Genomic DNA, 24,177 nt, shown 5'->3' with positions numbered 1-24,177 from the left:
TAAAATAGAGAGGGGAAAATCCAGTAAAAACTAGCCAACATATCAATCAAATCTCAAAGTATATGCAATGGCTGACTCTCACAGTAATCCTGCTTTTCCAAAGAAGGGAGAGGGGGAGGAATTTTCTCATCTCTTTTTTTGAGACAAATTTAATCCTTATAACTAAATATTGTTGAGTTTCTTTTTACATTATTTTTTTCATTTATATTATTGCCATTGTGCATGTTGTTTTCTGATTTTACTTGTATCATATTGGATTAGTTAAAATCATTATTTGATGATTCTTATGACTCTTTGAACTATTCTTATTCCTCATTTTAAAAAGTATTATAATATTATATTACATTCATGTTCAATAATTTGTTCAAGAGTTCCTTAAAGAGTGGGCATCTATTTTGTTTCTAGCTCTTTGCTAACACACACAAAAAAATTACTGTGTCTAAAAGATCTTTCTTTCTGTCTTTGACCCTCTGGACACATGCCTATTAGTGAATGTCTGGATCAAAATGAAAATCACACTCACTTTCTTAGCCTAATTCCACATTCCAGTATTGTGCTTTGATATCATTCAAAATTTGGCTCAGTCTAGTTAAACTTTTCTATAATACTTTCATGGCAAAATGAAAAATCTTAATTTCTCCTCCTCCTTAAATGAACTACAGATGCTTTTTTTCCAGTCTCTTAGTTTCATACTTCAATATTTAAAGATCTTTAATTTTGTATTGTCTCTGCTCTTCACTAATACAATTTTCAACCACTTACACATACACACACATAATAGATGAGTTACTCAGAAGATTAGTCTGACTAAAAAAAAAAAATCATCATCTTGGAATTAATCTGGTGATAAGCCTTGCTCTCCTCCTTGAATTAAAAAGACATGATATATACTAACATCTGGATTCCCATGCTATTTCTTAGTGGTGACAGTTATTAGCCTTGCTTTCCAGGGTAGATGCTGTGGGCTCAATTTTCCTCATCATACAATGGGAGATAAGCTTCACCAAACTCATAATAGTATGAGGAACAACAATATGTATAAATTAATTGTAAAAAATTGAAAAATAACCCAAAACATACAAAATTGAACCACAAGGGTCCTATATTGATGATTCAAAGTCTTGGGCTAGATCAAATATTAACAATTCTATGGAAACATATTATAGAAATGATTCAAAGTTCTAGATCAGAAGTTCTTCACACCATTCTGAAAGAAATAAAGGAATCAAAGATGTGTCTGTGATCCCTTCTGTACCTTTTCTCATGAGGAAATTTGGGTATTGTTTTATTAGAAACTGAGACAAATACCAAGGGAAATTTTCTGAATGATATGGCTGAAACACTTCCATATTCAGTCCTGACCATACTCCATACTGCAGCAATTAGCTATGTAGAAGCCTCTGAAATGCAATTAGTGGGCTTTACTCACTGTGAGTTTCCTACATTGATGAAATCACAGGTCCAACTCTCTCCCTTGAAAAATCAATAATATAGGTCACATTTATAACACTTATTCTTCACAAGAAGTAGTATAAATATGTCTCCCTCATTTTATAGATTAGATGAAGTCATTTCCCCAAGATTACACATCTGGCAAACATATGGAATGGAAAGACACCCTAGGTTTTCTAACTTTAAATCCAGAATTTGGGTCTTTTCCCCCTACTGTGTCACTTTCTCATTACAATCAATTTTTTTCAAGGTCTCTTATGAAGAAAAAAATTTCACCAATGAACATGAGTCAGATGTAGGTGAATAACAAAAAAGAAATCAGACACTTTAATAGTGTAAGCAGAACAATGAGATATACAACTGTTTGGTTCCCTCAGAGGATTATAAGAAATCTTGCTTTGAGTCACTCTGTACCAACACACAACAAGGAATAATACATGTACTTCAGCTGACGAAACAAGATTCCTTTGATAGCTTAAAAGCCCTAGTCCTTATGTAATGAATATACCATTTCATGTATTAATGGCTAGGAAAGAATGAGAAATGTTTTTTATCTTTCCAGCAGAATAAAAGTTAACTGAATCATGAGTAAGAGTGTCATACTCCTATACAAGATCAAAAAGCAACTGACAGTAATGAATGATTCCTAATAATATTATGCTGTCTATAATGGAGCTCACCAGGACATGAAGTAGACACCTTTCCACCACTGATTTTAGTTTTAAAGGCATCATTTTATGTGTAGATAATAAATGGCTATTGATTTTGGTTGAAGTGAACATCAAAATTTATTGACCTGAAGTTGCCACGGTCAATATTTCCCACAGAGGGCATTATATGTAGACGTGCCCTGCACCATAACGTCAATTTATGTATTATTGTTACCTGTATTTGAAACATCTTCATCAGAGATCTTGAACATTGTCTCCTAACACCAGAAAATCCTTGGTTTTATAACTATCTTTAAATGGTCTTTCAAAAGATTTTTTTTAAAGCTGAGAAATTCTAAAGAGGAAAAAATGAACAAATCAGAAAGCAGAGGTTAGATTATCCTATGTCTGGCTGCAAAATATAATATGCCTCTGTTACAAAGAAGAGGTGAGAATTATGTAAAATATGAAATCCGGAAAAGTTGTCATGATAACTAAGACAGAAGTCTCCCTAAAACACAAGAACTACCTCATTAGGTCAGACCTGCAGTGCATCTAGCTCAATATATTGTCTCTGATGCTGGTGTCAAATAATATTTTGTAGGAAGACATTGTTGTTCTCCAGGACCTGTTAATATTTTAAACATGGACAGCTTCCTGATTTGGATAATTTGTCTAGCTTCAATTAAATGCAAGGTTTTGAAAAAGAATTGAGGTCTAATATCAAAAGATTGCTTTTGAAAACAGACTATCAAGGCTGCCCAGGACAGTCAAAACCCCTCATCCCAGTTCTTCCATCAGATAAGTAAACTGGTAAAATGTCTTATCCAAGGTCTTGTAGCTAGTAAATGACCAAGCCAGAATCCAAAGTTAAGTTTTCTAGGTAGCATGGTGAGTAGAGTACTGAGAATCAGAAAGACCTGAAGTCAAATCTTACCTAGATACTAACCAACTCTATATGACCCTAGTTAACTCCTCTCAGCTTCAGTTTGCTGATATGAAAGTAAGAGAATTACTTTGGTGGCCTCTAAGGTTTCTTTCAGCTCCTAATCTATAATTTTATGATTCTTCTTCCAAGTCCAAGTCTCCTTCCAATGCTTAATGTCCTAGCATTCTTGCTATTACACTTTACTTTTACCTCTGAAGATTTGGAAACAAAGCAATTCTTAAGTGAATTTGATCAATATAAAACAACCCATGGGTAGAATGAACTTATAAAGCCTGCCTCAGTTATGTCTTGGATTATTCATAGAGAGCTAATTACTCAACTGTATAAAATCCAATCAATATACACAGTGGATAGAGCACTGACTCTAGAGTCAGGAAGACCTGAGTTCAAATCCAGACTCAGATACTTATTAGCTATATAATCCTGGTCAAGTCATTTAACCCAATTGCCTCACTATATATATTCAGAGAGAGAGCAAAAGAGAGTGTACAAGTAATACATATCATCATATTGGGGAGACACATCAGGATAAATAAACCCCTAAGCAAAATATCCAAGCAGGCAACTGAATGTGTGATCATTTCTTTATGTGTGATATAGTATTAATCCTGGATTTTCAGAAATTCTTCAAGGAAAGATTCAAAATATTGGACTCCTTTTTTTTGCTGGAAAAAAAATACTTCAGATTTAAGAGAAATATTTTAAAGTAAAACAAAGCTATAAGTGCTTAGTCAAAGTCAGCAGGCTAACTAACACTTGACAAGCATAGTTCATAAATTTCCATTAATGGGTCTAATTATTCATTTGAGTGTCCCATTGGGGCATGATGGTAATAGTAAAATAGATGCTATTTCATAGAATTTCAAGTTGTTTTTCACCTACAGCATGCTCATTGCAAAGCTGGATTTAACTAAATTCAGTGACAGCTGGAATCCAAGTGTATTCCAATCAAATTGTTTACCTCACAAGGACTCAGGTAGATTAAGTACATTTAGTAATGAACAGTAAATAAGAGAGTTCCTGCTAACCCTCTCTTTATCGAATAAGGTTCTCATAACATTTGACCCTTGCAATCTTATATAGAAGTAACTCCATTGGCAAGCTAAGTAAAAAGAATGGTATGGTGGAAAGAGTGTTGGACTTGGAGCAGAAAGATCTGAGTTAACATCCGAACTCAGTCTCAGTTTACTCCTTTGTCAAATAATAATAACACTACCTGTCTTTCAACTCAAAATCATTATGATGAAGATCAAATAAGAGAATATGTACTTTAGAGCATCAACTATTACTATTGTTAAAAATGGCTGAAGATTCATTTTATGATCATTTGAGGAGTAACCACAGGTGTAATCAGCAGTCAATAAAAATAATTCACATTTGTATATGGTGCTTTAAGGTTTGCAAAATCCAGCCCTTAGAATAGCTTTGTGAAAAGGAAGCTAACATCACTGTCTACATTTTACTGAAGAAGAAACTGAAGACTCTGGGAAATTAAATGACAGACTTTCTGGCACCAAATTTAGAGCTCTTTTTTTTTTTTTCAAATATAGATTTCTACATTCAGAATTATTTTATTTTATTTATTCTTTCTTCCTTTTATTTTCTTTTTTCCTTTCTTTTTCTAAGACAATTGGGGGTTAAGCAACTTGCTCAGGGTCACACATCTAGGAAGTATTAAGTCTCTGAGGGCCAGATTTGAACTCAAGAACTCCCCATGTCAGGGAGAGCTCCTTCTGCTATGCCATGCAGCCCCTGCCTTCATGCTACATTACCCTGATCATATACTTTTAGTATCCAGGAGCAGATTATAGATATGTATGTCTAGATAGAGAGAAAGAGATCAAATGAGAGTAGCAAGATATCAAGCTACTTACAATGAAAAATCAAGACCTAGACACCTTGAAAATCCTAAGTCTAAGTCTAGGAAGCTGTTTTCTCCAAAGCTAAATAGCTAAGTATGCAGGGGCAGAAATCATTTGTCTTTACTTCCTACTTCATGGATTTAGTTCCCAAAACAGGTAACTTTTAGGAGTGACATAATGGGCTTCCTTGTCATCAAGAAGATGTGACTTCAAATCTTGCTTCTTGCATTTGGCAGCTGTGTGGCCATGGACAAAAATCACTGAGCCTTTCTTAGAATTAATTTCCTCAACTATAAAATGGTGATATTCGTATCTGTAGTAACTTCCTTACAAATTGTTGTGAGGCTCAAAAGAATATTCCTGCCAGTGAAAATGCATGAAGTCAGGAGATGGAGCATCTTCAGTGTCACTGGATCAAAGAGTATGTGGAGGAGAGTAAACTATAAGAAGATTGGAAAGATAGAAAAAGATCAGGTTACAGAAGGCTTTAAAAGCCAAACAAAGGATTTTATTTTTTGATCCTGAAGGTCATAAGTACCTACTAGATTTTAATGAATAGAGTAATGATTTAGTTTGATCTATCCTTTAGAAAGAATAATTTGAGAGCCAAGTAGAGAAGGGACCCAAGTAGGGTCTTGTGAGAATGAGACAAGGTAGGGAGAACAATAAACAAATAATTTAAGTGAAAAAGGTATGAAGTGATGAAGGCCTTCACCAGTGTGGTGATAGTGCCAAAGAAGTAAAGGAGGTTTATTCATGAGATATTACAAATGCTACCACCTAGCACTTCTATGCAAGATATAAATTTAAGAGGAGTTTAGTATAGGACCTTGGTCTTTGGGACATATTCAAAATGTGAGAGTCAGGGAACCCAGTACCCTAATCAATAGGATTTGGCAACAGAATGGATATGAGAGTTTAAGCAGAGTAAGGAATCAAACTAGGTTAAGGACCAAGATATGATTAGGAGAATGGTAATACCCTCATCATTAATAAGAACCTTAGGAAGAGAAAAGGGTTTAGGGAGAAAGATGAGTTCAGTTTTGGACATATTGAACTTAAGATGTCTAGCCCAAGGATAGTAGCTTTGGAACAATATTAGCTATGCTTATCTATCATATTGTGTCCCAAAGATCCTGGAGAAGTTTTAAGGTAAAGCTTAAAGAACAAAAGACAGCATACTTTCAATTATTTACATAGAGGATGTTCCTTTCAATTGACATCACATAGCTATATTTATCTCTTTTAATCTCACTTCAGTTTGTACACAAACCAACCTAATTTTTATCATTTATATAATATTCTATCATAGGACCCCAAGAGCCCATTTAACAGGGAACCCCAAACATGCCTTCTATGCTTTCTCTAGGTGTAAAAATTGAAGGGAAAAAAGGTCCCAACATTTAAAATATTACCTTGGTCTTTGGGATATGTTCAAAATGTGAGGTTGGGGAACTAAAATTAACTAGGAGCAACTAACCCTTTGAAATTCTTGCTGACCCAGTGCATTCTATTTTGTGCCCCTCCTTAAACTATCTAGGTATGGTGATTTTATTTTATAATTCACTTCTTCCAATGCATCCCTCAAATTTGCCATACTGTCTCATTTCTGTAAAGTCACTCTCTGATATTTTCTGTCATTTTTCTTCAAAACAACTCTCCTAGGAGAGTCATATAAATCCTCTTTAAGAAAGAAGGAAGGAAGGAAGGGAGGAAGGAAGGAAGGGAGGAAGGAAGGAAGGAAGGAAGGGAGGAAGGAAGGAAGGAAGGAAGGAAGGAAGGAAGGAAGGAAGGAAGGAAGGAAGGAAGGAAGGAAGGAAGGAAGGAAGGAAGGAAGGAAGAAAGGAAGGAAGGAAGGAAGGAAGGAAGGAAGGAAGGAAGGAAGGAAGGAAGGAAGGAAGGAAGGAAAATACATAGAAGGATGGATGAATGGATGAATGGACAGACATATATCAAAAGGGAGTGGTAAGATTTCAAGGTATCTATAAGGAAAAATCAGATACCAAAGATATCAAGATCATCCATTGCATCCTGGACCACTGCCAGATGTCTATCTTTTGCCTTGCCACTGAATTTCAATAACTCAGAAAAAGTGAATGAGATTGATGACCTTGTGTAACTCTGCCTCACTTATATCCAATTCACAAGCAAGTCAAGGCATCATCCCATGATATCATTAATCTTCTTTGAAAACAAAGTAAGAACAACAATAACTATAGCATCCTCTATATGTGTGTGTGTGTGTGTGTGTGTGTGTGTGTGTGTACAAGTTGTTTACCCCCATTAAGAATGTGAGCTCCTTCAGAACAAATATTGTTTTGCTCTTATCTTTGTATCATTAAAGTTTAGCATGGTGCCTAACATGTAACAGACATTTAATAAATGCTTATTGATTAAAAGTCATTTAATCTAACCACATTTATAAATTTAAAAAAACAAACAAACAAACAACTGAGAGCCTGGGACTTTGTAGGATCATGTATCTTGAGCTAGAAGGGACTCAAAGGTCATCTAAATCCCCAAACTTCATTTTTATAACAAAGCTAATTGGAAGCCCTAAAAATTAAATAATTTACCCAAGATTACATAGCAATAAATTACATGGTACAGACTTGAGTTCAGCTCTCTCTGACCTTAGGGATCACAGCAAATATAACCCCCTTTATATAATATGAGTAAAAACAGAACTAGAAAATTCAAACATCCAGTGTTGCCCAAGTAAGCAGATATGAAGTTCAAAACTTTCTGTCTCCAAACTCGGGGACTCTCCAAGAAATCTTTGTAGAAGGTATTAAAGGGAATCAAAGACTCCTCTTACAAATATCACCCTTGAGCACCAGTAGACACCATTTAGAGTACAAGGTCTCTGACCTCATGACCAGGACCAGCCTGGTATTAGGAACACTGGAGAAGACCATTCATTAACTTATCATCATCAAATAGCCCTTTGTTTATCTGTGTTTGAGTCACCTGAAGAAAGGAGATTTGTGTTGTGTGTGTTTTTTTTTCTTCTAGACATGTCTTTTCTTTGTATGCTGCTTAAGACTAAACCACAAAAAACAGGAATGACATTATGTAATTACTTGCCTCTTATACTGAGCTAACTTAATTTGCTTTTCATTCTCAGGTATTTAAGAGACCATTATTTTCCCATCAGGCTTTACTGTCTGCCAATTAAAGCATTAGATCGATGAGGTGGAGAGAGAACTTGGTTAGCAAAGGTTTCAGGTAGACATATTGGAAGCAACATCTTTGCATTGCTGGCTGTTTCTTTTTTTCCTTTTAAGGAGCCTTTTTTTTTGTTTGTTTGCTAGTTTACCCATTTTCATGACCTGCTTTTCAAAAATAAAACATTGTTTTTCCAGCTCTGTACTGCAAATCACAATGGCTTCACAATCATAAATGTTTTAGTATTTGTAACTGTTTCCTTTTAGAGAAAAAGTGAAAAGGAAGAGAAACAGATTTAGAAGTTCCAGTTATTTCCAGACCTATTTTCTTCTCCTTGATGCCCCTTTCTTACATGACGCACAAGCTGGAGCATCTTGTGATGAAATGCCTCAGTAGAACCTACAACAGAGCAGTATTTGTCTTGTGCTTTGCTGGATAATTCTCAATGGTATTGATATCCAAGCTCCACCTGGACCAATTCAGTCATGTGATCAGAAGTTATTAGTGTCCAGGGAAACATGATGCTCTAGTTGGTTTAAGTAAGTAAGGTGTAATGACCTGAAGTGAAAATGCAAGCGACTTTTCTTCTTATTCACTCTCATTTTGAGGAGTTAGAGCTGTGGCACTAAGGTTTTTCTAGCTTGTACCTTGAAATCCAGTCATTTTCTTTTTTCCTCTGTGTCATTATGGAAAACGGCTGCACTTTGGAGGTGCAGGAAATCATAGTAATTGCCTGAGAACTGTGGGGGGAAAAAGAGCCAGGACAAAGGTAAAGACATTTGTCAGCTCAAAAAAAGACTTTCTTCAAGAAAGAAATAATGAATAAAAAGGTCACCTTAAGCAAACCCAAGTTTGAAGGGCCATTAAAAAAAATTAATAGACTGCCTTCCTTATAACTCTATGGGAAAAAGAAAAAGGAGAGTTTTTATAGTCATTCACCATAAAATATGATTGTTTTATACCATTGCCTCTTTGTTATATTCCATGATTCTATTAACGATTTAGAGAGGCAGCTATGGGATAGAAGGAAAAGAGCTGGATTTGGAACCAGAAAGACCCAGATTCAAGTTCTGCAATTGATACACACTGGTTGTTACATAACCCATAGTAATCCACTTAACTTTTCAGTCCCCCAGATATCTCTCTGGCATTATAAATTGCAGAGAAAGTACCAAACTATAAGAGTAAAATCAATTTCTTTCTCAGGATGTTCTATATATCAGTGAAATCACAGATTTAATATCTATTCCCTGTCTTATGACCTCATGTCAAAAAAATTGAGATTTTTTGCTTTTGTTCAAGAAAGACATAATTTGAGTTTGATTAACCTAATCCCATACATACAGTCTTACTCCAGTGCCTTATCAATATATAACTGGTATCCTAAGTTTTTGAAGGCTATGCTAATAAAACACTTACCTTATCAGGCCCTAATATGCTGAAAAGATTTCAAGTATAATTCTAGTATTAGACAATGCCTGTTTTCCACCGACCAACTTAGCTAAATAAAAAGGATTCATCATTAGTAGGTTGGTTACTTGGTGGTGAATTCTTTGGCCATGACAACTCATAAAACAAATTAAAATACAAAATGGCCTTCAATCCCTCATTATCACCTTCTACTTTTGCAGTAACACTAGTAGAGAAATAACAAAACATGATAAAAGTTGCTAAGACTCACCATTTTAGATTGCTTGTACACAAGACCTTAGATTTTAACAATGAAATGTGAGATCCAGTTCCAAAAACCAATAAGTGTATTATACTAATGAACCAATTCATCAAAGAGCTTATTAATATTAAAATAACTATTAAGTACTGAGGATTAAAAAAAAAAAAAAAACTCCTGTCCTCAAATAATCTAAGTTCTGAAGAAGGAGGCTTCATGTACATCAATAATATAAGATAAGTATGTGTGTTTGTGTGTGTGTGTATGTGTAAGAGAGAGAGAAAGAGAGAGAGGAAGAATGAAAGAGAGTAAAAGAGAGATTTGTGTTTAAATTTATTTAGATAATTGCTAGATAGATTAGATGAAACTAAATAAACAGACAAACAGATTAATTGATTGATTAGGTGTAAGGTAACTTTAGAGAGGAAAATCCTAGCAGATAGCAGGACCAGCATAGCCTCCTTTTGAAGATGGCATTTAAGATGCCCTCCAACTTGAAGGAAACCAGGGATGCTAAAAAACAAACAAACAAACAAACAAAAAACAGTAAGGAAGAAGGAAAGCACCCTATCCCAAAGGCACAGAGAGAGGAAATGGAACACTTCATAAAAGAAACATAAGTAAGCCAATTTGATTGGATTGTAGAGAGGATAGAAGGAAATAAGAATAATGGAAGAAAGGACCAATCATGAAAAAATTTAAACATCAGAGAGCTTTATAGTTGATCCAACAGTATTAATTTCTCTTCATAATATTTTCTGACACCCTATATGATATTATTTGTACAATTAGAGCACATTAACTGAAAAATTACATAATTTGATAAGGATACCTTATAATAACTTTGTGGTCCTACCAATTGTCTGCAACTCACAGGTTGGGAACATCTAGTATACCAAAGAGAGTCCTGAGTTTACAGTTGGAAGCACTGAGGCTGAGTCCTGGCATTCTTGTTCATTGATCATGAGACTCTGGTTCTTTTAGCTTTCTGAGCTTTAAGCTCTCTGAACTTCTTTAAAATGAGAATTCTCTTCTCTTTAAAATGAGAATCATAGCTTTTCACTGTCTATTTCAAAGAGATGTGAGGAAAGTGTTATATATACATAAAGTACTAATTAAATGTAAATTATAATTACCATTATATGTACCCTGTCATGTAACATATGCTTTGTTGTTCAGTTGTTTCAATTATGTTAAGCTCTTTATGACATCATTTGGGGTTTTATTGGCAGAAACAATACTGGAGTGATTGGCTATTTCCTTCTCCAGTTCATTTTACATATGAGGAAATTAGGCAAACAGTGACTTTCCCAGGGTCACACAACTAATAAATGTCTGAAGTCAAATTTAAACTCAGGAAAATGAGTCTTTCTGACTTCAGGCCGATCACTGCTACCCTGTAGCATATGCTACCATCTATAAATAATCTTTCCTTTATAACAATAGCATGAATTAATATAAATTGAATAAATTAAAATAAGTATTTCACAAAAGCCTAGAAATATACCCTGTAAGTATCTTAAATATGAATGAAATTTCACAAATGAAAGCAATAATACTGACAATCATGCATTGAGTCCTTATCTTCACTTTTTTTTTAGTGTCTTGGTAGAAGAAAATGTTATAGAAACAGTACACCTGGACTTCAACAGAACATTTTACTCAGTCTTTCATATTATCCATGTGGACAAAGTGGAAACATGAAAACTAGGTTATCATATAACTGTCAGTTGAACTTCCAAATGGTCATTTGACTAGCTCAGGGAGTAATCATTTTAATGGGTCAATGTCAAAGTGGAAAGAAATTTCTGATAAATTTCCCAAGAATCTTTCTGTGGTTTTGTACTACATGGCATTTTTTATCAATGACTTAGAACAGAAGGGTCAAGTACTCAAAATATAAGTGGGAGATATTTAACAAAATAAATAAAACACAGTAAAACATAGATAATGTCAACACTTGGCTTTCCAAACTAGTAGGTAACAGAAATCTTTATTATACATTTAATGGTTCCTTTTATGTTTGAGTTTTCCAGCACTAATTTAGATGAAAGAGGAGATAGAACGTCTGGTTTGCAACCCAATATTAAGCTGAGTGGGATATAATGGATCTTTATTCTCCTTAACCTTAACCTTAACTTTTCCTTCAAGACTCAGGTATCATCTATTCCATGAAGTTTTCCCTAATTCTCTCATTTGATAGTATTCTCTCCCTTCTTAAATCATCTTGTATCATCCATGTGTATATTACAAAACTACCCTCCAGTAGAATGTACAATCCTTAAAAGCAGAGATTTTTTTTTCTTTTACTATAGTTTAGGATTAGATTAGAGTTGGGAAATGGGAGTCAGGTTAGAGTTGGAAGGCAGATCCTTTGTACCTAGTAGATTTTCAATAAACATTTGAATTAAATTGAGTTGGATAACAGAATCATAGTAAATCATGATTTTGTGACACCCTTCCCAAATTCAGTGATGTTCCCACATATGGTGTGCAATCCACAGTTTAAGAAGCTTTTGTTTAACTAACACAATAAATAATGTTGAATCAGGAGTTTAGAAGACCTGAGTTCAAAACAGCCTCAGACACTTACTGCACAAGTTGCTTAATTTCCATTTGTCTCATTTTCCTTAACTGTAAAGATAGCAAGACCTATCTTCCAGAGTTGTTGTGAGGATCAAAAGAAATCACATTTGTAAAGTACTTTCCACTGTACTTGGCACATAGTTGATACAATATGAATGCTTATTCTTTTCCTCTTAAAAGAGATGTAATGTGGAAGAGAGATTGGATTGTTATATCTATAACATATATAATACATGTAATATATAATAGATATAATATATGATGTAACATATATCATGTATATAAAGCAATATATATGATATACAACACATACAGTGTAACATATATAATATGTTATACATACATATAACATACATATATAATATATATAACATACATAATGTAATATATAATATGTATTAGTTAATGGTTATTCATTCTCTGCTTGAAAATCTTCAGTAATAAAGAACTCAATACTGCCTAATTCCTCAAAGCAAATTATATATAAAACACAAAGCAAATTGCATATAAAATAGCTTAGACATTTAGAAGCATAGAATGTCAGAACTAGAAGCCAACTGAGACATTATCTTGTCTAAAGTCTTTTTTTCTATGGATGAGAAAACAAAAGCTCAAAGAGAACAGTGACCTCCCCAAAATGCTCAGAAATTCTGTTGAGTTCATGATTTTACCAGTGCTGGTACTTCCTCCATTGGTATGGATTGTTATTGAGCCATACTTTCTCATTCAGTGAGATTTTTTTCCATGTTCTTCCATTAATTCTCTTTTTTTTTTCCTGAGTCTGGGATTAAGTGACTTGCCCAGGGTCACACAGCTAGGAAGTGTTAAGTATCTGAGACCAGATTTGAACTCCGGTCCTCCTGAATTCAGGGCTGGTGCTCTATTTACTGTGCCACCTAGCTGCCCTCCATTAATTCTCTATAAAGTGTGTTCTGGAGAGCTTCCATTGGTTGCTTATATTAAAATTCATTTTTAACAACTTATATTGAGTGCATTTTATGTACAAGATATTCTATGTTCTTGGATATATTAATGACTCACTCCTTTTTCTAGTCCCAGAGGACATTTCCTTGATGATGTCTTTTATGACATTTCTCATGCACAAGTCATCTTTAGTAATAAGCTCTAGCCTATTAATACCAACCATATGTCTTTTCATTACCCTTTGCATCAATTGCAATTTTTATTCTGAGATTTTGATATTTCATCATTAATAGTCATAGAACACTTTCAGGAGAATATTGCTATTAAAAATCTCTGTGTATGTGTGTGTGTGTGTGTGTGTGTGTGTGTGTGTGTGTGTGTGTGTGTGACAGAGAGATGCTTAGGATCACTAAAAATACCAACTGCTTTCCAAATCATTCACTATCACTATCCTTCTCCTACATAATTCTAATCCTAGCTCATTGTCCATCTGTAGTGCTTGTCCAAGACATAGGCATGGAGAATTGCATTTCATAATGTGAATTCTTTATTCCATTTGTTTTTTTCTGTGTGTATCGCTAGGCTGATCTCTTTTGTGAGGCTGTGGTTTTCATTGAGGAGCCCCTATAGTGTACCAGGGTTTACTGCAATAATCCCACTATCATACACAAGCATGAGCATCTGAAGAGTCTTCTCAACTATAGACACCCCTACTTCTGTTTGGAATTTGTACAAGACTTCCACCATGACTCTGGCAAACACCCTTGGTGAGAATACTTTTCCTTCACTGTTTTCTAATCTATCTTGATATTATTACTCAGAAAATAATTAAACAAAATCATCAATAGTTGTATCTATTTAGGAAGTATTCATATATATGTGAGGAACTTTTTTGGAGGGGAAGAGGCTCTTTCAACTCAAATATTCTTTTTAAATCAACAACAATAAATAGAGTGGAATATTATGCTTTCAATATCCCTAATACAGTTATATGACTCTGAAAATGTGGCCTGTTATAGGAATGAGTGAATGAAAAATCATTTTAAGTGTTTATATTGTGCTAAGTACTAGAAATACAAACAGAAAAGCAAGATAATACCTGTTCTCAAGAAATTCACTTTCTAATAGAGGAAACAAAATATAGAACAATTTAAAGCAAGTCGTATGGAAGAGTTCAAGGGTTCTTAGTGTGCCAAAATAATACATTTTCTTTAGTATCATTAGACAGTACTAAGGAGGACTGTAGGAGCTGGATTGGAGCAGAGTGAGTAGTCTGGGGAATCAGCAAATCAACAAAAGAATTGTTCAGTCTTTACTATTTGTGGCTCTACCCTAGATGTGGTCACAAAATGAAAAAGTGAGATACTCTGTCTTCATAGAGAATAAAGTTTACTAGGAACCTTTATTCCATTAAATTATTTGTAAAATATAGTCTGTTCCTATATCATGTGTTTACTTCTTTTTTTTTCCTTATCATAGATACTTTCTATTACTCTATTGAGCATCATCAAAGAAAAATTAAAAATGGACACATTGGTTAGTAGTATATGTCTTCCCAATTGCCTTTGGGAGGGTGGTAATGGGGAATACGAATAATATCACTTATGAATACTGGAACAGGGATTTGGGTTGATTGAGAGAATAAATGCTGTGGGAAGAAGAACATCCACTAGAAAAAAAATGAACTTATTTCCACATTGAAATCCTGGGAGAAAACTCAGTACATTCCTGAACTCGGCATAAGGAAGGCCTAAATTCAAATCCTGTTTCTCATATTTAATAGCTGTAAAATACCAGAAAATCCATTTCATGTCCATTTGCCTCAGTTTTCTCATCTATAAAATGAAACAGTTGGAATAGCTGGTCCTTCAACTTTTAAATCTATTGCTCATAATATTTGCTATTCATTTTAAATGTCCCATTATAGTCTTTAAAAATTTGATAATTGAATATTTTTGCTATTTATTTGACCAAGTCTAAATAATCCTTTGATATTCTTAAGTGCCATTTCTATTTGCTCATTTAGCACAACAAATATTGAGGTGCTAGTATTCAAATATGGAATTTCTGCCATTATCAATAAGAATCGATTTCTATATAAATATTATATTATTGTATTACAGGTTATCTGTATTACAGGTCTGTGGGTTGTCTTTCTTTTTAAATAAATGGAAGTTCTTGGAATAATCAAGTTGAATTAGATCTTACTTCAAGTCTAACGTTATGCTAATATTGGTGGTTATGATTTTTGTTTGGGCATGGAGTATGCTTTTATCTTTTAAATGATTGCTTTATGAGATGGTACTACAAATGATTTACTTTTATAATATAGATTTATAGTTTACTTAACAAAAAGGTCAGTGCTTGTAGACTGAAGTTATTTCTGGGCTCTTTTGGTCTGTTTTACATATGGTTAAATACTTGCAATTAATGGTAATAATCAAGATTGATAATTTTATCTTTATCCATTGTTTTGACAACAGCTTAATCAAATATATCAGATTGAAGCTATTATAACTGCATGCAGTGTTTCCTTACATATAATTTCTTATAATTTAATGGTGATTTTCATTTTTCAACCCAATAATGTAAACATTTATTAAGTACCAAGATAATGTATTAACCTCAGGAATATAAAAACAAAAATGAAAAGAAGTCTTTGCATTTGAGAAGTTAATGTGTTATGGGGAGATAAATCATAGAAATAGATCCATAAATGTTATATAATATGACAAGACAGAGAATTATGACTTGGAGAATCAGGGAAACCTTCCCATGATAGATGGCACTTGTTATGAGTCATAAAGGAAGTAAAGAATTTAAAGTGGAAAATAGATAGAAAGAAAGCATGCCAGGTATGAAGAACAATCTTTTCAAAGAACTGATGTTACACAGACTATCTTAAATATGCATAGAGAGCAGAATTTGGAAAATTGCAAGCAGGCAAGTTTGTATGTAACATAGAGTTTCTGAAATAGAATAATGTACAATAAGCTTGGAAAAGTAGTTTGGAGTCAAATTATAGAAAGCCTTAAATGCTAAGCTGAAAAGTTGTATTTTATCCCAGAGGCAATAGGGAATCACTGAAGATTCTTGAGCAGGGAAGTAACATTATCAGACTTATGCTTTAGAAAAAGTATTTTGTAAACTAGGTGGCAAATAGGTTGGAAAGAAAGTTGAACCAGAGAGCAAGTATGGGTATTTTAAAATAGACCAGATCAAAAGTGATAAGGGATTGAATTATGGTAGAGTAGTTAATAGTCTGACTATATTCAGACGGCTGATTCTTTTGGCAACTTAGTCATTTTCTGTTTATTGCAAATTTATTATATGTAATGTTATTCATTATTCCCTATGCCCAGAGGCTTTTAAACATTTAACATTCAGGTATGAAGCTTTTGAGTTGATCATAAACCTTTGGTTCATTTAATTTCTTAATTTGGGATCATATTTTTGAATATTTGTTTTTACCATTCCTTTTATGTTTCTTTTTACACTGAGTCATTAAGTACCAATGATCACTTTCCCTTCTTTGAAGGATCATGTCAAGACCTTCACTGAATTTCTATTCTCAATTATTCTTTGTGACAGACATTGGCACATTGGCTGCAATTAGATTGATGTAGATAAATTTACTGACATTTTTTACTAAAAGATATTTCAAGAAAAGATAACCAAGCATACCATGAAAGAGTGTTTCTTTGTACTTTTGGATGAACAATAAAATGAGCACCTTTAGCTTTTTAAGGAAAACTCATCCATTTAGCTTCAGCTTCTTAGAATCTTAGATCTAGAACTGCAAAATAGCCTAGTTCAACTCCCTCATTTTGCAGATGAGGAAAATGAGGTCCACGAAGATTAAGTGGCTTGTCTAAATATATGCCAATGATTACATTCTATAAGCATAGCTTTCAAGAATCTGGGGTCACCTCCAATCCATTATGAATCATAACATAAGAGACAATTAGTGGTAGAGCTGGAACTGAATGTTTGATGATTGATTGTGATTTCATTGGAACTGAAAATTGTTTGCCCCAAAAGACAAAACAAGAGTACATTCTTCCCAGAAACCTCTGCCTACTCTATCCTCTCCCTCAAAAGAATCCCCTTATTTGTGAAAGATTGGTTTCTGACCCATGAAAGATAGGGTACCAGGTACAAAAACAGAGTCAAGAAATTTGTAAAACTCTTCTCTTTCCTACTTTTTTTCTACTCCTCAAAAGAATCTCTCCCAAATAAAAAGTTTTCTTCTTTCTCCACTGTTTTCCCTCCTGAATAGTATGGACATTTCTTCTATAACACTAGACCTAAGCTTCAGAAAATTATAGGTTTCCAAAAAGGATAAATTAACTGTCAGCCACAGAGTCAGCATTGTATTAAAGAAGAAATGGAGTCAGACCAAAGATCAGACAGAGAATGACCAGTTACTATCTAGCATCGCAATTGCTTATTACAGAAGTGCCTAAGAATTGGATAGTGAACATGTAATCCAATTCCTTTATTGTTCATTAAGGGATACTAAGGTGGTAGTCAAAGACTAACTCAATGAATGATCCTTTGCAAACTGTTAAGATCAATCAGGAGCCAGATAATTGTTGAAGAAATGAGGAAAGGGAAAAGTGAAAGAAGAAAAAAGAGATAAGCAGATTCAGCACCAACTCTACTCTGAGCATGTTCATTGAATACCAACTGGAGTGAGACATTCTCATGAAAAGTAATTTGCTTGTATCATGCAACACCTCTCAATGTCACCTGGAAATTTGTAGTTCTTCCCTATCAGAATCCTGGCTCCCTTCTCAAGGTGCCTTTTGAAGAGGTTATCATCGAGGAATATATCAATGGATCCCATCCTTCTTCTCTGAGACAGCAACTTCTGCCCAGCTTCATTTTTCAACTACTTTGTGTTTTCTTTTTTACTGAGTCAAGACCAAGATCTTCTCAAGTTCTGCCCCTTGCTTCTCTTTCTGCCTACTGAGGCCAACCCAAACAACTTTTGTCTTTCTTCCACATGAGAGCCTTTCAAATATAATCATGCCCCATTCCCCTCTTTTTTTTTTCAAGAAATAGTATCCTGTTTTTTTATATGCCCACACTTGTAGGATTATCTTCAGAATTTATTCATTATATTCTTAAATTTGGATTGTATATATGTCACTTCTTTTGCTCAGATATATCTACAATTCTTCTACCAACTCAAGTGTCAAACTATCACTTCTAGTTACTTTACTATCATTGCTTTAACTGAATTGATTTTTTTTTATTTTTTTCAAATCTCCACTGCCAACATTTATCGTGGACAATTCAGTTCTTTTCAATTCAATAGGCATTTATTGAGTGCCTACTGTAAGCCAGGCACTGCACTACTAGACCGGATCTCTTATTTTACCTGTGATTTTGATACAGGGAATTGCCACATAAGGAAACTCTATCAACATTGGTCAATATGCTCTGAGATGTACAGACTTTTATAGAGTTGCCTAAAGCATGGTTACTTATCCATCTTCATACTGTCAGTGTGCATCAGAAATACTGGGATACAAAGAGAAAAGTAGGCTTTCTCCAATAGGAGCTTATATTCATTAGAACACAGAAATTCAGAGACAGGAATTGAAATACCAATAATATACTCAATACTGTAAGGAGGCAGTGATGGTAGAATACAACAAGCACAAACCATGGAGTCAGCAGACCTGGGTTTAAAATCCCAGCTCTGCTACTTAATCTTGTGAAAATTTGTGCTTCAGTTTTATCATTTATAGCTCTTGCCTAGCAAAATTCTTGTTAATATCACACAAAATAATATATTAAAATTTTAAAGAGCTATCTTAATGTCATCTATGACTCAAATCATGAAACTGATAATAATAATAATATGGCATAAGAAATGTTTCATTCATCATAAAGATAAACTACATAAATAATCAAGATATATTGTTTTCCTCCTTTTTGTATGTGTGTACTAAACAAGTGCCATAATTTACAGCTGTAGAGCTGATAAAGACACATTTTGGTTAAGCACATTGGTATACTCCAAAGAATGAGAACAAATAAAAATGTGGCAATTTATTCTCATTTCTCCATGTCACTTCCTTTCATCTCCTACACAATGGTTTGGAGTTCTAGTTCTGCTTTAACAAGAGATGAGACAGCCATGCTCTTTTTCTTTTCTTTTTAAACATCAGAGAACTTGTGTCATGCAGCTGTCTCAGGCCTGTCTAACCCTCTTACATTAGAGAAGCCCTGAAAAGCTTCTGTAGAGGAGACATCATCCCAGTTACAAGGATCTTAAGTTCCTTGCAAAGCAGTGGATGTTCCAACAGTTAATTGTCTGTTCCTTTAGATTGGCTTCCCTCTAACCCATCAATCTGAGATTGTTATAAGACTAGTGCCTGAAAAAAACCCTGAAAAAGAAGGGAAAAAAACTCTTTTTTTCAAAGTGGGAACAAATAAGAAACACTTGGGATATTGGTCCTCATTATTCTTTTTAAATCAAATTTGTACAAAACCATCTCAGGAAGCGTTGGGGTGAGGTGTGTGTGTGTGTGTGTGTGTGTCCTGGATTCCTTCAATAATCTGATGAAATCTATAGATCTCTTCTCACAATATTGTTTTAAGTGAATAAAATAAAATGCATAGGCTTACAAAAGACCCTTGAAATCTATCCATGGACACTTAGAAATCCTATTCTTAATGCATCTCTCCATAATCCCCTAGTTCTCCTATCTCCTACATGAAATCTCTAAAATATTACTCCACTGAGCTTACTTTTACCTCTCAAGAGACAAGTGCCCTCCCAATAGGTGCTTTCCCTTTGAAAAAGCAGTCTGAAGTCTTTGTTTCTATTCACTATTGAAATGTATTGGCCACCCTAGGTAAATTAATCATGATAGAGAATCTTTAACAAAGTTTCCTCTGTGGGAACAGGATGCCCCAAGGGATTGCTAATGGGCCACAGGGCCTTTCATCCCTTACTGTCATTTCAAACCTTCCTCAGAGCTAACTGACAGCTCTTTAGGCCGACCTGAAATGAGTTCATGGACTGAGTTTGAGTTTCCTGTGCCAACTTTGGTCTCATCCTTACTGAAGAGGACCAAATATGGAGCCTTCTGGGGCCCTAGCAGATTAAATAATCCAGAAGAAAGATTTCAGAACTACAGAAATTAAGAAACTTAAAATAAATTCTTCTGTGTATTGTATAAACTACTTATCAGTACAAGGTTTCTAAATATATTTACATTTTGTTATTAAAGCTACTACACAGGAATAATAATGGTTCAAATCATCCAAGAAAATGGGAAATCAAAAGTGTTAAAATCTAGAAAGGAATTCAAAAACAACCTTGTTTAACTCCTTCAGTTTATAGATAAAGAATCTGATGCTCAGGAATATTGTCACTTACCTAAAATCACACAGCTAACAAATAGTTGAGGCAATGTTTGAACTGAGGTCTCCTGATTTAAAAAAGGCTTTTTTTCCCCCTGTGCCAGGCTGTCACTTCCATATGACTTTGGAATGAATTATGTTCATCTTTTTTCCTCAGGTTTTTTTTTTTTTTTTTCATTTTTGTGTTTTCCTTAGTGATGTGAATAGAGCACTAAAATGAAGTGTGAAATGTAAACACCAGATGATGGTGGGCACCAAAAGTTGGGTTTCAGTCATGTGAAAAATTCACAATGGCTATTCTCTTTGATAAAAGGTAGATTTATTTAAGGGAATGGATTACAGATAAAATGAAGGGATATAATAGGCCATGAATAATAAATATGAAATAGAGTTGGGAGAGCATATGAAAGACAAGTTCCTCAGTGTGATGAGGTCTGGAATTGGGGTACCTAAATGAAATTAGGGTTTAATTGAGGTCTAGTGACAGATTCAGGGTACAGGGAGTCAAATAGAGCTCCCCTGCAACCCCTTTGGATTTGGCGCAAGGATACAGAGTTAAATGAGATCTAGTGGCAGTGCAGAGTCCCCTGTAAAGGAATTTACAGAGCTGAAAATCTAGATTGATAAAAGAGGTTTATTATGGGGTTTGGAAGTAAAGTTAAAGTCTAGTTAGTAAAGTTGAAGGTAGAGAAAAGAGGGCACCGGAAATAGTGTTCCACTGGGTAGAGATCCTTGGCATGCCAGGGGTAAGGCTGCCATGTTTAGAACCTCTGCAATGAGAGGGCTCCAGTCTGGCTCTTTTATAATGGGGGGCTTTGCCTACAAGCTTAAGGGAACTTGTAGGTGGAGTCCCAGGTTGGCTTTTGTTGGGTTTCAGCCAGGATTAGAATTTGAATTGAATTCAATGGGTTTCCGGATTGAGAGTCCCCACCCAGATAACAAAGATAAAACTGTTTGTGCTTGGGGTGGAGTCCCCTCACTGAGGCAAAGTTGAAGGTTTTCTCCTTTAAGGATTTTTCAGAGTTTGGGGGTTTCTTTTTCAAGTGTAACTCACAATTACCCAGTACAAAGGAAGAACTTCATGAGGTTTAGCTGGCAGGCTAAATCCTGAAAGAAACTTAGCACTCTAAAAGAGTTAATTAGCTAACTAGGAGAAATGGGGTTGGAAAGCATAGTGGAGTTAGGGAAGATACTCAAGGCATGGGGGAAAGGGGAAGGAGAAAGACAACACAAAACACTACAAGACACTACCTTCATAAGGGACATAAGGAACCCAAAGGAAGGCAGCAGCCATGGGATGTCCCATAAGTAAATTTTATAAAGAAAATTTAATCTCAGGAACATGACTGGGATTTCTGACAGGACATGGCAAAGTGAGACTACTGGAGACCTCTGCAGAGGGTAGATCTCAGAAATTTGACCTAACTTGGATTTCAGATTGGACCAACTTCCCAAAGGATGGGATCATGGAGCTAAACTGATTTTTCCCTGCCGAACTCAGGGATTATTCCTATGCTAATTACACCTAACACTGAAGACCTCAGACCAGAAGAGTTTTAAAAATTGAGGAGGAGTATGGAATAATGCCTAAAGAGCCATCTTCAAAATAAGCTTTATTAAATACCTTCTCTGTGTGAGAAACAAAGAAAAGGAAAGAAAAAAATGCACTGCCCTATAGAAATCCATAATCTAATGGGAAAAGGAGTTTCCTCATTGGGAATTCCTAAGATCAAATGTATTCACCAAAAAGAAAAAAAGTCCTTAAAAAATGGTTTGTCTTTCATGAGCACAAACCGATTTAAACATTCCTTTCTCAACAATTGCTTCCTCCCGCAAAATAAGCCAAACTGTGTGACAGAAGGAAAATGGTCTAAAATTAATTTTTCCCCTTTGGGTAATCCATTATAAAGAAAGTCTTGCAAATGCTGCATGAGAAATAATGTCCATCCTATTTTACAAAAGGGCAAAGTAGCATTGACCAAAGGTCAGCAATTCTGTCTACTTCCTGTGGGTCACATAACTTCCTGAAGCTTAGACCTAGGTTCTGACCTTTTCTGTCCTACAAACCTCTGAGAATAGGGATCAGGTGACTTCCTGAAACTTAGGCCTAGGGTCTGACCCACTCCATCTCATAGACTTTTTGAGAAATCTTCACTTGGTCCCATTCAACTTGAAATCTGCTTGGGACTCTTACTAATAAGTAATCCTAGGGGAGTCACACTCAACTTGCTTACTCATGTGTAAAATGAAGATTATGAGGCCTTTAGCACTTATCCTATATGATCATTGTGAAGCTTAAATGGGATAATTTATGAAAAGTGCTTTGGAAACTATATAAAGCACTATATAAATATGTTTTCACTATCATTATCATACTATCACTACTATTGTTACTATTATTTACCATTACTAAGGCCATTTATGAACAGAAAAGGAGGGGAATAAACCATGTTGCAAGAATAAGAGACAATATATGGAGAGCCCAGATGCTGCATTGGTATCCAAGAGTGCAAAGGATAATCTACAGAATCTATACAGTCTTCTAAAGGAAGGCTTAAACAAGAATCACATAAGGTGAGAAAGCTTAGGAAATTATGATTTGAACTAGTCTGGTCAGTCACAACAATAAGGAGATAAAGGATTAGTCAAAGTAAAAGGAATTTCATTATAAAACAAATTACATTGCTAGAAAACACAGTCCCAGTCTATAAAAACTGGAGTGAAAACCACTCTCATGGTACAGAATTAAGGATCATTAGCAAAAGATGTATTCTGAACACAGTAAACAAAGGAGGAACCCTCATTTACCTCCATTGTTCCCAGGTTCTTTTGTCAATTTGTTTTGTTGGATTGTTTGTGAATTTGGGTGTGTTTTCTTGAGAAGAAGATATATTTGAGATTTTAGAGAAAGGAGGGGAAATGAAGCTTAATTACAGTTTGTTGGCAGAACAAAAGAATGAGGAAAGTCCCCATCCTACCCCAAAATTTATAACTAGGGCAGAGCAACAAAGACTGCACTAAAATTTAGAGGGCATTTTGACAGCACTTACAGTCCTTTAGCATCTTAGAAACAACAGAGCTTAGAATCTATTTAACAGAGAAAAAAATAGTAAGAAGTTAACAGATGGCACATGCTCCCTCTTCCTTCCACCACCACCTTATCCTGGAAGCTGCATCCCAGGTGAGTTCTTCCCAAACATTGCTCCATCCTACTTCCTCCAGTTTCCTTCTCCTTAGTCTCTGGTCTCCATGTGGTATATTTCATGCCCAGTCCTGTTTGTTCCGCTTGCTGATTATATCTCTGCTTCCCTTTCCCACCTGCCTTCAGTGTGAAAAGCATACAATGAGATATGTTCTATATAGAGTGATATAGTGTGAATTTGTTACTTATGTTAGTACTGAAGAATTAAGTTGTGCTCAATTATATATTATCCAGATTTGGAATCACAGAATGTTTTCGAGAAGGGGACTTAAAGATTATGTAATTCAATCCTCTCATATTTCAGATGAAGAAAATGAGACACAAAGAGGTGA

General features: G+C 34.7%; 1 protein-coding gene across 2 annotated transcripts in view; it reads left to right on the top strand.

Annotated features, from left to right (window-relative positions):
* Positions 1-24,177, top strand: part of RORB (RAR related orphan receptor B) — a 253,415-nt gene that overhangs the window by 120,831 nt on the left and 108,407 nt on the right. The window contains exon 2 of one of the 2 annotated variants that reach the window (XM_074281418.1): positions 13,843-14,027. The exons of the other annotated variant lie outside the window; for it this stretch is intronic. Coding sequence (XP_074137519.1) covers positions 14,006-14,027 — 22 coding nt within the window. The 5' untranslated portion in view covers positions 13,843-14,005. The remainder of the gene's footprint in view (positions 1-13,842; positions 14,028-24,177) is intronic. 2 annotated transcript variants of the gene reach the window in all.

Source organism: Sminthopsis crassicaudata, chromosome 1, assembly GCF_048593235.1.
Source record: "Sminthopsis crassicaudata isolate SCR6 chromosome 1, ASM4859323v1, whole genome shotgun sequence".
Classification (NCBI taxonomy): Eukaryota; Metazoa; Chordata; class Mammalia; order Dasyuromorphia; family Dasyuridae; genus Sminthopsis; species Sminthopsis crassicaudata.
The sequence above is the reverse complement of the archived record's forward strand: the minus strand, read 5'-3'. Positions and strand labels throughout refer to the sequence as shown.